The 15,105-nt window shown below is 37.6% G+C and overlaps 1 protein-coding gene across 2 annotated transcripts in view; it reads left to right on the top strand.

Moving 5' to 3' along the window:
* The first annotated feature begins 444 nt into the window (after nucleotides 1-444).
* Nucleotides 445-15,105, top strand: part of axin1 (axin 1) — a 29,627-nt gene continuing 14,966 nt past the window's right edge. The window contains exons 1-3 of one of the 2 annotated variants that reach the window (XM_028042829.1): nucleotides 445-823; nucleotides 5,303-5,488; nucleotides 11,114-12,058. In XM_028042829.1, the coding sequence (XP_027898630.1) occupies nucleotides 11,184-12,058 (875 nt within the window). In that variant the 5' untranslated portion in view covers nucleotides 445-823; nucleotides 5,303-5,488; nucleotides 11,114-11,183. Of the gene's footprint in view, nucleotides 824-5,302; nucleotides 8,113-11,113; nucleotides 12,059-15,105 lie in introns of both variants that reach the window. The other variant, XM_028042828.1, reaches the window with a different exon arrangement.

Genomic DNA, 15,105 nt, shown 5'->3' with positions numbered 1-15,105 from the left:
GACTGGGAAAGCAACACAACGTGAGAGCAAGGTGAAGGTAACTGGCTCCTGTTAATGATGACTTAATGGGTTTTGTTGATGGAAATAATTACTATAATCATCTTAGTTTGCATTAAGAACTAAACAGGATTAAGAGAAAATGTAAATACTTCAACTGGACTGACTTATGTTTGAATTTTGTTTTCTTAAAAAGAGCACCATTTGAGTTTTATTTAAGTTGACTTTTTTCCATACAGTAGACTTGGACATATAAAAAGTAGTTCAAATGATTGTGATTTATGAGCGACAAAGTTTTCTTTTAAAAAGAGTTTAAAATTCAATCTGTCACATTTTAGGAAAATATACAATCTGGAAAAACAGGAAAAATCATTGGTGACTTTTTAAACCCAGACTTGTTGAAGTCAAGGGCCAAAAAGCTGATTTTTCTTCCTTTTTTTGTTGTTGTGGGATACCCAAGAAATACTGTGAAAAATAAATGTGGTTGCTTAATCTGCTGCTTGGAAAAAGACAACAGCCAGTCCAGCATGTTCAAGCCGCCCCCCTGCTGGGCGGCCCATGAGCCCGTCGATATGCTGGTTTGATGTTGGATGGAAAATTAGAACCCCCCACAACAAACGGAGGGCTGGAACAGAGAGACTGGAACAGAGACAGAGAGGATAGAAAGAGAACAACCATCGACAGATGGACTCTGTTGTGATTAAAGATGGCGTCAGTCTTCACTGCAGACTACGAAGGACTGTATCCGATCAGTAAAGAAGTGGTGGGAGTTGTCTGTGGTTCAGCTCATCAGAACCACGAAGAACACAGTGTGGTACATCAGCAGGTATGATGACTGCTTTTGCAGGGATGAAAACCGTAACGTTCCATTGTTTAGTGCATCGGTCTATTGTGTCTGGTAACGCTTTTTTATGTCAGTGCTGTGTTGTTTGGTTGCATTCTTCCTCTTGTGGTAACAAATTGCTTCATTTGATTTGACCAGTGAATATATATCTTGTAAACAGACAACCAATAATGTATGTGAAGATTTGAATTTATCATAAACCTGACAGATTTCAAGCAATTCATTATTTGTCGTACATCTTAGCATAAACCACCATATAGCACCATTAGAAATGTAGGCCTTTTAATTAGGCATTTTCCCTTTTTGTGAATGCAGGTACACCAGAACAAGCATGATATTCAGCATGAACAAACTCAAAGTCTTCAAATTGCTAAATCCTCTGTGTCTAACACACTCCGAGACTTGTTAGGCATGATCTATTCAGTCTGGACAAAGGACAGCAACGGGACTCCAGAATACATTTTCTGAAAGTCTATTGATATTAATATTTGGGTCATTTTCGGAATCTCCAACTACTCTGAAGAGGTCCAAAAAGCATGACATAGTTTTATAAAACCTTAATGTCTCAATCATTTTGGTAACTGCTTCAGCTACTTTTAGTGTTTGCAGCTGAACCTTGCACCTTTTGCAATTTTCAGTTAAAAGTGCTTTGCAGAAGACATAATTTCACTTATTGATTTTGAAGAAAGCTAGTTAAAAGAAATTAGAGCTCTGCTGTGAAAGCATAGAAAAAGAGCGTTTCTTAAACTGTTTTTATGGGCTTTTGTTCATCAATGAGTCTTCAGCTGAGATAAGCTCAATTCACCCAAAACCTACAAGAAAATCTAAATCCACAGTGACAGGTGGAACAAAAGAGCCCTGAATGAACTGAACTGGGGAGACATGAAGTTGTCTTCTAGTAGTACTTCACTATAGTTAGATATTTGAGAGCGTGGGAACACTTTATTATGATAAATTTAGGAAGGAAACCTTTTTTTTTTACTACCTAGGGAGACATAAATTGTTTGTTGGTCAGCAAACGAGTGCTATAGTATTTGTACAAATGATGGACGAAGCATTCAAAAGAATTAACAGAAGTTTTTAGGAGTTTTTAAAAATACCAATGCTCAAAATGCTTAGGCTAATACACAGAAGACTTACAATACATAAAGTTTTGAATTTAAGAATGAATAGGCCTTTCTGTTGCAGTTAAATGTCTCAAAGAGAAACAGAGACTTTCACTAATTACGTTTGATGCCATGACCTTCCTATGGGCCACATTCTTTAAGGTCTCATTTCCAGTCAATAGAGATTACTTTTTAATGTAGTCTATAAACTGAATTGTTCTTAACTACAGTGATCTATTATGTGAAAGACTGTTTTGTTCCCACTTGTTGTCGTTACATCAAGAAACTACATCCATTTCATAGCAATAAGCAAACCAGCTCATAGCCATGTTTTTGGTAGTTAGGTGTATTTGAAAAATTACTGGGGTACATTTTTATAAAGTGATCTAATATCATGTATCCGATACAGCTTAAATTAGTTTCAGGAAATTTCCACTGATTGTAGTTCTGGACCGTTCAACTCTTGTAAATAGGAAGATTATAAAAGCAGAAAAAAACAAAATCCACATTGAATGTAGCTGTTAGATTGATTGTGGGCATAATCTCCTGAGTAATAGTGGAAGTAAAGGGGTTTGTTTTGGTGATAATAACATATCAAATTGTATTTTTGAAATGGTTGGTTTTCAGTTTAACTAAATTTTCTGATTTTGTAAGTTTTAGTAATCAGTTGGGCTCACTCACATGTTCTTGAAAAGCTCTATTTGTGTGCCTATGACCGACTGAAGACTAATTTGTCCTAAAGGTAGCTAATGGGTTGAACACACACCCAAAGTAAAATGGGATTATTCTGTGATTAGTAGTTGACTTTTCATCTGTATTAGCAGAATCAAGGCAAAATAAATATCTGAAGTACCTAAATTTGAAGCAACTGGGGAAAACCTTGCCTATTTGTTTCTATCACTTTTGCGTTATTTCCACTAAGAAGTACAACATGGGACAGTGTGGCTTGGCAAGCCATATTTTCTGATCCGATATCTTTACTGGGCCCCCTTTAGTTGTGGGTCCAAAAGACAATTGTACAGTACACTAAAAGTGGCACTATTAGCATAAAACACAAGAAAGTTTATTGATTGATGCACCGACCTGTGCCTTACTGCTTAGTGGAAATAAGGTTTTAATCAACAAAATGCCCACAAAGGAAGATCCTTACCCCATGGTTTGCTTTGAATATAACTTGCCAAGAAACACGAAAGATGGGCTTCTGAAGAGAATTAACAGCACTTCTGACAGACAATCTCATTTTAGGTTTTGCAAAACAACTTAGTCTTTTTATGGCTAATAAAAATGCAACTAAATACGACATTATGGTTTTAACATGCCTGATTGCATTCACAATGTAACAGAAATTTGCCTCATGAAAATACTCAGATACACTCTCAGCAGATTTAGAAACATGTAAAACACCATATCAGTATCAAACTAGATTATATCCTCTTGATGCCCTTAATAGCGCTTCATGGTTGCAGATTATTCTTGTCCTGCAACACATGAACAGTCCCAGATCTGTACTTATTCTGAATATGGCACTAGAATCCCACCTTGAAGATGTGTGGTGTTTAAATAAAGGTGGAACAATTATTGTATCGCCCAATTTAAAGTATAATGTTTATGTTTTCACAAGTTTTTGTCCATATTTACTCTCTGAGACATCATTTGTTTAAAAATATAAAAAATAATGGTTTGGCAGCTGCACACATAATTAAGCATATCATCATGGGTTTTAGAAATGAGGTGGTTAAAAACTACTCTAATTGGTTTTCAAATCAGCTGCAAAACATCCCCAGGGCAGATACAAATTCATGCATGATTGGCAGAAAATGTAGTAAATGACTGCTACTCTGTGCTGAAAATTACCAAAACTGCAAAAGGAAGGAGCAGATCGACCAGAATCTGCTTGGAAACTTCTTGAGTTTTTATTTTCGTTTGTGTGTCTGTTTTCTTGTGTTCATTTAGTTTTTGCTTGTTTATTCTCATAATCCAAAATTATTCTTTGCAGTTCATCACAACATAGAAACAATTTTTTCAATGTTGTCCTAAAATTATTTAAAATACTGTTCAGTGTTGTTATGTACTGTAAAGTAAAGTTTTGACCTTATTGCACCTTTGCTGCTTTATGTAATTATGTGTCTAATTGCATTAATAACAACAAAACAGATAACAAGTGCTGTGTAATTTATTTAATGGTAAAGATTTGATCTCAACCCTCAATAAATAAAAAAAATGCAGGAATGTTAAGTTCATATATTTTGCTTGAAATTCAATGTTGTTTCTGACACGTGATGATCTCTTTTTTAAAAATCTTTGTCTGCAACAGCATATTCCAACTCTGAAGTTATAGAAAAGTCCAGTCTTTAATTTGAGGATATTTGATCAGTGATCCATTTTATGTAATGACTGTTTTTAACAAATTCTATAGAGTTGGTGCTTGTGGCCAAGGAGGTTAAAGTGGTTTATACAGATGTTTTTTTGTACTTGACCTCTTGATCTTTGTGATGCTTTTACTTTCTTTGTGTGTCGGCTCCCCGTTAACATTTGCATGTATTTCTTTTAGTTTGGCTGAATCTTTCTTTTGCTCTTGTAGATGTGCAATTATATCCCAATCAATTTCCGCACTTCCCAATAGATGACTTTTTAATCCTCATTTCCGACAGCTGCAAGCACTTTCATTCTTCTCTGCATCCTTCCGTCTCAGCAGGGGCCATTTGGCATCGTTTGCATGTTCTCAGTCATTTGCTGGAGGAAGTTAGTGATTTGTGGTAATTGGAATTCAATTTACAAACAAGCAAAAAAAAAGATGGAATAATCTGTGAATTAGGTGCTAAAATTACACTTCGGGGAGCTCTTCACCATACCATAGGTCTTGGTTTCATGGTGTTTGAAATACTTTGAAATAATTATGACAAGTGTGCATTATTCAGTAAAGTTACACAAGTCATGGATATGTATACTTACAGGTATGCTCCAGTCATATGTAATATGTTTAGTAGCTTTCATTAGATGTCATAATTGGCATTGAAAGTGTAACCAAATATAATAAACTATGAACATTTTCCCTTGCATGGTAGAAACAAATGACAGCCATAAAACAACTTGGGAACTGTAGAAGTGTGAAGTTCAACAGATATCCTCAGAAAATGACTTTCTTTTTTACATCTACTGTAAATGCAGTGAAGAATTTAATCCGTATATATGTATAAGAAACTCTGTTAGTGAAGCTTTATATCAGCAGGGGGCAGCAACCTACTTTATCACCTTTTTTGTGTGAAACATTAAGAGGTAATAGTCATGCTCTAAGTACTGTGGAAACATTTAACATTGGCTTGTGTACACTGAATTTTTGTTTTTTATCTTTCAGGAAGAATTGGACTGCACAGATAGACTCACACAGCAATATTCTACTCCAGTCAGTTCGTTCCTTTTGTGGGAAATTAGACTGGCTTTCTTATTATTGCAGGATAATGCATTAAATAAGCTTACAATGGAATCGACAATGATAGGATTCAGACCTGGAGGAAGCATGAGGATGACAATCAAACACAAGGTAAAACATTTACACTCAAATCAGAATTTTCTCTATTGTCATTGTAGGAACATTTAATCAAACTGTAAACACACAAAGAACCACATTGAGTCATACTGGTAAAAGATTTATCTTTTGTTTCTTTTGAGATAAAGTTCTTTAAAGTTGACTCGGTGCTGCACAGATTGACTCTTGAGATTATTTGCCTTATTTCCTTTCTTAAATGATGTAGTTTAGTACCAGTCAGATGGCTGTCGTGTTGCAATAGGTGAAAATGTGATGTGTGTGTGTGTGTCTTTAGCCTGGAGGAAGCTGTAACAATAGGATACTTTTCATGATTCCTATTGCTTGTATAAATATTTAAAATCCTGTGCACAGCTCACACTGTAACATGTTTCCAGGTGTGAGCAGGCATTGCAGTTGATGTGATGAGATGGAGTGTGAAATGTGGACTCCTGTTCACGCTGCTCTTTTTAAGTCGTTCCACTGAATAATGTGATCTGAGATGTTTTCATGGTTTTGTGATGTTTCATCAGCCTTTCATGTTGGATTCAGTAAAACGATTTGACTGCTTGGTGCCTGCCTGATATCAAAGAACAGAAACAGCCTTCTAATCCTGCATTTGCTCTTCTTGTCTTTGTATTATAAAGTCATCGCAGTAATGACAAGTGCATCTAAGAAGCCCGGCAATATTTTAAAACCTACTGTGGAACTGAAACAGTCGTTCAAATTGTGCCTTCCTCTAAAGCTGGTTCCCATGTAAACCAATTATTGTAGTGTTGTGTGATTCTTTCTCTTTCAAGTGTGCCAATATCTATTTTAATGGCATAAAGTGGATACAAATTTGTCACTACTTAGTGTTGTTTTTAAGACTATAACACAACATGTAAAGGAAATGTTTTTAGAATATGTCATTTTTTGTGGATAATGCGAGCTGGATAAAAAAACAGCTCTGCTTTGTTTTGATGTTTGTAATACATTAATAGCAGTGTAGGGTTTTATATTGTTTGCATTTGAGATGGTCATTTAGAAAACTTGTGATTTGTTTTCTGCAACCTTCTCTATTATTGACCCAGCACACATTGCAAATTGAAATGAAAGCAAATTGTCTATTAGATTAGTCTTTTTGAATCTCTAGATTTACATTTCCTTGTTGAAAAAAGTTTGACAAAGGGAGCTTGATTGCAGCACGTAACAGGAAAGGAGACTGAAGGGATCAAGGCACCTTTGAAAGATGTAATCGGTGAAGTTATCTCATGCAGGTCGTGGCTTGAATGAACATTTGAATGTTCATTCAAACTGCTGTCCAAACTGTCCAGCAGTTTGAAACAAATTGCTGTCCAACCTGTTTGGCCAACCCCCCTCAAAAAAACAAAACAAAACATATTTTCATGTTAGTGCTTCACTTGCAGCAGTAAAAAGGCAAGAATTCACATTACATCTTATTAATGTAACATTTCAACACGTTACACAAATGACAATTATATTTTAGATCAAATATAGACTGAATACTGCCACTTCTCATTATTTTCACATGAAGATATTTCAAGAATAGATTTAATTTAATATTAATTTGTAGTTTTAACAGCAAATGTCACTTAACCAGGTAAATGGCTGTGATAGAATCAAAATAGATCCAAATTTAATTCAGACATTTTCAAATTTATGATATGTCTGAAAAAATATAATCATAAAGTCAACATGATATAAGTCAGATTCAGATCAAACTAGGTAATTCAGCCAATTCAAATTGCATTACAATACAGACAATTTTTGATGCCAGTTATCACTCAGACCCCACGGATTACTGATCCCCTCATCCTGAGATTAATTTATTCTGATAACAAAAAAGGTTATATGTCATTCGTTGAATGTCTCTTTTTTTAATTGAGCTATTTTTGTGTTAAGTGGTTATGACCTTTTATAGACTTTATCGCTTAGGTTCATAAACTGTTCAGGTTAAAAATGTTCCAGCCATCCTGACGTTTTGCCTACATACATGGGCTTGAGATTGTTAACAATTCTTTTAATGCTGATTTATTCTGGCATTCAACCTTTTTAGGACTTTTGCCAACATACCTGCATGTAGATTACAATCTTCAGAGTTAGAAAGTTATGAGGGAACTCTGACAAAGACTGTGTATTTTTGTTGCATTTTATGAAAAATTTAGTTTGAACTAAAACTAAGCTCTGTGTGCTCTTTTTGTCTTTAAAGGACAAAAAGTAGCATTTTAATACTTGCAGATTGATTCACAACATTTTCACTTGTAAGTGGTATTTTAATAATATTTGAAAATTAGTTTATAACAGCTTTTCTTGCACTTTTGATTGTGTTCTCTATTCATGTAGAAATGCTAGTTTTAACACTAAAAGCCAGAGAGTGAAAGAAAAGGGGGAAATAAGTGTACCACATGTAGCAGAACATTTCAGAGGCAGTTTGTGCAGTGAACAGGCGAGGCGCTGTGCATGCTCTGCTGTGCAGCCTCAGCTCCGCACAGACATGAGAGACAGCCACGGAGAGGAGAGCGGACTGTCCTCTTTGTTGTTGGTAAAGTCCTGCGCGTCCTAACCATGACACCGCGGGCAGAAACTGGTGTCGCTCCAGCTGCCCGATGCGCACCGAAGCGGCCGGAGGATCTCCACCGGTTAAGTATCTGTCACTTTTGTCTCTTCTCTCTGTCCTCCGCTTAGAAATTGGAAATTACGGTACTCGGTGGAAATAGACCCATCGCTTTGCAGCTTGTGTTATAAACCTGTTCAGAAATCGGTGTGGGATACCCGCTGTGCGGGGGGGGGGGGGGCGAACAGTTGCGGGCGGCTTGTAGCGCGTTGAGTTTGGCGGCCACGGCGCGGATATTAATAGTGTGACAAAGTTGTTGCACTTGTCGGTGGGCTGCTGAAAGGCCTGGGTATCTCTCTCTCTATCTCTCTCTCACTCACTCTCTCTCTCTGTGTATGTATGGAGTTTGTTTCTGGCTCCCCTCCCCCACTCTCCGCTGCTGTTCCTGCTCATTCAGGAGACGCCAAGACGTGAACGTGATGAGAGGCTCACCTCAAGATACAGTTGCAGAGCAAAATGACATTTCCCCGTCATCGATTTAGGCTTAATTCAGTGTAAATGCACACATGCATCTGCAATCGCAGCCACTGTAACCCTAATGCTTGAGCCTCGCAGGTAGAGAGGGGTGCGATCAGAGGTGATGGATCCGTCACCATTTACCTCCAGCTGTCATCCCCGGCACATTGGGATTGGTTATTCCTGCACATCTGGCCGCACGCACGGTGCACGTGCCGCTCACACTTCAGCACTGGGCAGCATTTGATTACAGAACAGCCGGTTTTGTCTTTTGTTCAATCAGGATAAATGATTTGTGTATGCATTGGATTAGACAGAGAGTGGGCGTGCCCTAAAGGGAAGGGTACTGGCAACCTAGAAAGAAATACTTCTCATATAATCACAGTGAGAGTGTGTGGGTGCCAGCCTTTTTATAAAATCCAAATAATCATCATTTTTAGTCCAATTTGAGTCAACAAGTGCCCCGAGCTATAAATGGAGAAGTAATTTACACAGAAAATGTAAGATGAAGACAAGGTTAAATGTCAAGTTTTTTTTTTCTTTTTTGCGTTTTTTACTAGGATTTGGATCTGCCAGCAAACTGTCAAAAAAATAAATAAATACTGGCCTTGGCACGGATATGTGAATTTATCCAGTCAGCTGTGGCTACATTAAACCTTAAATTAAATACAGAAGCCATATCTCGGCAGCTTAGTCATAAGCTGCTCAAGCTCCAGCCAAGAAATGCTCTATGAATACATGAGGAGCAAAATATGTCCTTGAAAAATGTGTTCGCTAAAATAATTTCGAGTGCGGCGCTCTGCAGACGATTCTGCCATTAGACCTATAGCAGAGGGATTAATTAAAATTAGAACATGGAATGAGGATTGATACAGTAACCTATCAAAAGTCTTCTTCACTTTTTCTAACTGTAAAAGGTACTAAGGGTGTTTAATTATTTAGCTCAAAATATAAACCCCTTAGAGAACCTAGATGATGTTTTAATCGTGTTTTAAATTAGGTTTGGAAAGGTGTTGGAAGTAGTCCTGTGATATGTCCTGTGCATATAAATCAGTTATATTCATGCTGCTGAGTAAAAAAATCCGTTTTATCTATTGAACCACATAAGAAGCCAGAAGTGTTTAGACTTGAGTTTCTTGTTGGTTTTTCTATTCCTCTGTAGGTGGTTTTGTAGCTTAATCATACCTAAATGTTTCAGATCTTGACACAAATTTTAAATCAGACAAACATAATAGGGGTAAATACCAGATGGAGTTTTCAAATTATGGTTTTATTTCTTAAGGAAAATGCTAACCAAACTAACCTGGTCCTCTTGGACAAAGAACTCGTCCTGCTAATTCAGGCATTTACCACCTTTTTATGGAAAGCTGAGTTACATTTGAATTATCCCAGGAGTGGCTGACTTACCAAAACTACTCCAAGAGTTTCCAGGCCAAAACTAAAGACCTCACAAAAGAGACATTGATATCCCCCAAGACTTTCAGGAACATTTTTTGTGGACTGATCAGACAAGTCAAACTTTTAAAAAGGTGTATGTCTTTACATGTTCTGTAAAGCCAATACAGCATTTCAGAAAATTCTGCCCGTCTGTGGTTGCTGTGGGAAAATCTTGGGCTATTTTCTGCTTCAGAGTTAATTTGTTTTTGCTGTAGCGAAACATGAATTATGATACGTTAAAAAATCTTGAAAAAGGATTTCCATCCTTCAGTTTGTCACTTTAGGCTCAATAGCACTTGGATTATGCAGCGGAAAAGGGATCCAAAGAACATCACCAAGTCCACGTCTTTCTCAAAAAAGAAGGTTTTGTAGAGGCCTGATTTGGTGCTCGTAGGTTTTCTTTGTCTGAAAAGTTGTTTGACGATCTGAAAGGTTTGAAAAAAAAAATCTTTAAAGCTCCAAATACTTCTTCACAGTACAGTACTTAGCATTACTTAACAACTCTTGAAACGATTTTTCAAGTTTTCAATATACAAAACTTGTAGTTCACTTAGAAAGCTTCTCTCCATTTTTCCTTTCACTTTCTTTGCTGAGGAGAAATAGACTTGTACAACATGGGAAGATTTTATTTGCCACAAGGTTCAAGTTAGAAGATGACTGACCAAAATCTGGACATGACTTTGCAAATATTATCTGAGGCCTGTGAAGGAAAAATGTGTCATCACAGGCCTCATTTGCTTCTGCTAATGAGGTGGAAGCAAATGAAAGTTGAAGACAGTTTCTCTTCAAATTTCTTTTTGGCTGAAGCTTGGGTAGAGCAGGACAGACAAAACAAGTGGTGAGAACTTTTTTTTTGCTGACAGAAAGAAAAATGGTTGTAAATATTATTGCTACCCTGGGACAGTGTGAATTATTTGCCCAGCATATTATTAAACTAATTGAGATTCGTATTTCTTTCCAAGTCTTTTCATACATTATGTTCAGAATACAGTGCATGTATGTCTGATAATTCAATTTATGAATTGCTGATTTAGCATTAGTCTAAGAATGAACCTTTGTGCGAGTGCGCTATCAGTGGTCTGCCTTCGTTGTCATGTGAGCTGCCTCTCATTATATATTTTCCCTCCTTGCAGGAGCTTTTTCAGAGAAGCATAACTAGAATACTGGATCCAACAGTTGTGCAGTGTGGGCACTGCAGGGTTCATGGATGCTGGGACTATGAGCATCAGCGACCAAAGGGGCTTCATCTCCAACCTGGGAGGCAGCTTCACTGAGGATGCTCCCAGACCTCCAGTTCCCGGGGAGGAAGGAGAGCTGTTGTGCGGTGACAGTCGCCAGCACGGCAACCTCACCTTCTCCTCCAAGAATGAGGGCGCCAAATGTGAGGCGTCTGTGGCCACGCCCAGGCGGTCAGACCTGGATCTGGGCTACGAGCCAGAGGGCAGTGCTTCTCCAACACCACCCTACTTAAAATGGGCAGAGTCCCTTCATTCTCTCCTGGATGACCAGGATGGCATCCTTCTGTTCGGGAAATTTCTCAGGCAAGAGGACTGTGCGGACATGCTGGACTTCTGGTTTGCATGCAGTGGCTTTCGCAAACTGGAAGCCAGCGAGGCGAACGAGGAGAAGAAAGTAAAGCTGGCGAAAGCCATCTATAAAAAGTACATCCAGGACAACAATGGAATTGTCTCCAGACAAATCAAACCAGCTACCAAGTCTTTCATCAAAGATTGTTTGATGAGGCTTCACATTGATCCTGCGATGTTTGACCAGGCTCAGACTGAGATACAGAGCAGGATGGAGGAAAACACTTATCCTTTGTTCCTTAAATCTGACATATATTTGGAATACACATGGACAGGAGGAGAGAGCCCCAAGCTGTGCAGCGACCGAAGCTCTGTTTCTGGGAATGAAAAGGGACTGACAGGGTATTTACCAACTCTAAATGAATATGAGGGGCCAGAGGAGACTGAGCGTGACCTGACCCCAAGCAGCCAGCTCACTCAGAAGCTGTTGATGGAGACGGTACCGCAGCAAGCTGCCAGCAGTGCAAAATTCCAGGACAGCCAGGAGTACAGGTAAATCCTCCCAGGCATCTTAAGAAAAAAGCTTTACCTCAGCTCAAACTGTGCACTGTTTCCCCTCCAAACTGCTGAATTAGAAATAAAGCTGAAACCCCAAACCAGCAGGAAGTTGGAGATGAAAACACAATGTGAGTGTAGCGCAAGAGACAGCAGAGTTGATGTTGTGTGAAGTGGAGCATCTCCACCTCAAGTGGGGAGGATATGTCGGAAGTTGAATAGGTTACTATAGCTGCTGTTTAGAGTTTGAAACATGAAATCATTATTTTTCTTTGTGCGTGTGGGGACTCTGGGAATTATGTTTTCTTTTTCTTTTTTCAAAGACCTGGCCAGGTATTGATGGGAAGGCGTTCAAGCTGATTTTATTTACATTCGTATTTTGGATAATCCTTGACCCCTATTTTTCCTTTCAGCACAGGGCACATTTTTTTTAAAAAGAAAAGTTTTTTAGAGTTTACAGTAAATTGTCTATTTTTCTCAGACAATTTGATTTTGATAAAGCTAGTCTTTTTGTAGACCTAATCTGCAGATCTATAAAAAACATGCAGAGCATTCTCTCTCTCTCTCTTTTTCTTTCTCTCTGTGTTACATATATATGCTGTTTTAACCATTTGTGAGCATAGCAGCAAATTTAGCACAAGAGATGAGACAATACACAAGATTGAGTTCACAGGAAATATTTTTCCTGTTGACCCACAAATCACAGACTGTCTTTTAAACTGTCTGAAATCAGCTAAATATTATGTAATTCTGGCTTGAATAGTCTATGTATTCTGGTTTGCATGCTTTCTACATTTTTTTCTGTGAAAATACTTCTTTTCAGGTTTTCATTAATAGAAAGAAAATGTTTTATGAATCTTTGTGTATTAAAGAGAATCTATTAAGTAGGAAACTATCAAGTTCAGGTTTGATCAAAGTATTTTATCTTAAGATAGAGATGATCAAATGGAATACAGATTCACTAAAAAGTGATGGTAGCACCATTTGGAATTATTTCTTTTTTGCACGGTTCTCACAGATTTTAGACGTAGTTTGAATCTTTTGTGTTTTCACTTTTTTCGTTACTGTAATCCCAAAATACTGCCACATAAACAATATGAAATCTTATTGTTGGCTTCTATTGGATGACTCCATCCAAAAGCAGTGCAACAACTAAAGAACAACTTCCTTTCATACTTCAAAATAAGATTCTTCACATCAAAGGCTCTAATTGCCCTCACTAGACAAACTCATTGTCAAAGCAAGTAGATAGTAGATGCTTCAAAAGTAGTATTTGATTAGAAATAATTGTAACATTTTGAAATTGAGATACTTTGTTCTATCTACATAAAAATAGGTTTTCTTGTGCCAGCAGTCTTCAAATCCAGGCCTCAAGGCCTGGTGTCCTTCAACCTTTAGATATCTGCTTCTACACACAAAGTCAAACAATGAGGTCATTAGACTCTGGATATCTTGACTGCAAACTGAGGAGGTCATTCAGCCTTTTGACTGAGGAGTATTGGAGCAGGTGCACATCTAAAAGATTCAGAACACCTACCAACCAACTCGCAGCATTAACTTGAGCAATACTTACTCTGAGCACAAAGCGCTGTGTTGTGATCTTCATGCCCGTTGTTCACATCTATTTCATGGTTTAACAAAGCAAAGTTGTCGGGCAAAATCTTTAACTTATTATCCGACTGCATCAGATTCTGCTGAGATTTCTTAGATCAAATAAACTCTTGAGGATCATATGTTCCCTCTGCACTTTATGGTTTCCTGCTGCTTAATTAATCGTGTTTGCTTTGATATGCTTCACAAGTGTTTCTCAGTCCCTTATTTGTCATGAGAGATCACAATTTGTAAAGAATAATTGTAGCTCATGGAACAAAAGGATCACCTAAACGTGTGATTTGTTTAGATAGCTCAAACTCCTCCAATGTTTTTGTAATCTCTTAATAATCTTAAACTTATGTTGACATTGCTCTGTTCATTGCTGTTCTTAGCTTGAATGAAGAAGATGTGTTCACTTTGCTGTTTCTTCTGTGATGACTTATGCTTCGATTCCTTGTGTCTTTTTAATCTATAATGGAAAGGTTTTGCATAATTTGCTTTTAATTCATTGCCCAGGTGAATATTCAATGAACGATGCATCCTTTTGAGCCCTTATTGATTGCTTTGTTGCGGGATGCCACTGTTGTCTATAATTTAAAGTAGAATACCTTTAAATGCCCTAAAGGACATGCAGGAATAATGCAACACCACAAGCCTGTCTTGTAAATACTCCATTATTTATTTATTCATGTAAATAAGAATCTTTTGGTAATTAAAATTGGACAGAGGCTCATCCTGATGGTCTGTAATGCTAAATGCACTGTGTATGTTTTGACGTATTATGAGGGCATTGCAGTGAAGACCACTGAAGGCTTTCCCCAACATGGACAAGCATCCAAGTTCTTTTCTGTATGTACTGTGATGAGACGCTAATTGTTTAGCATGAAAAAATAAATTTCTTCAAAATCAGTTAAAATTTCTTGCAAACAGAAATATGCCTCTGCAAGTGAAAGCCTTATTGCTAGAGAGAAGTTGGATGATGTTACCATCAGAACCAAGAGAAAAAAAAAATTAAATTTAAACCTAGTCATTGAAAACAATTGCATCCTGTGGTTAAGTAAAAAAGCCCAGCTGTTAAAAGGAGGATCCTAATTTGATGGCAGCTATTATCCATTTCTCTACAATGCGACTCTGCAAGAAAATAATTGAAGTTGCGTCACAGTTGCACACTACAGAGACGTTCCCACAGCTCCAGTGCTGTGATGAGAGACAGGAACTCACATCAGCTGACAGACAGACGATACCTTCCAGATAAAACTCTCTCTGTGACAGCAACGTGGTGCACAGTGCTGCACTCAGGAGCAGACTCAGAACAAATCCCAATTACAATTTGCTCTGTTGAAATACAATAAATGAACGGAAATTAGATATTCCCTGGACCACATGACTGCATGTTTCAGTCACAATTTTGAGCTAAACTGTGGGCCTGCTGAATGTCATCGCATTCACCA

This window comes from Xiphophorus couchianus, chromosome 16 (assembly GCF_001444195.1).
Source record: "Xiphophorus couchianus chromosome 16, X_couchianus-1.0, whole genome shotgun sequence".
Lineage (NCBI taxonomy): Eukaryota > Metazoa > Chordata > Actinopteri > Cyprinodontiformes > Poeciliidae > Xiphophorus > Xiphophorus couchianus.
This window is presented reverse-complemented; position numbering and strand designations above follow the sequence as displayed.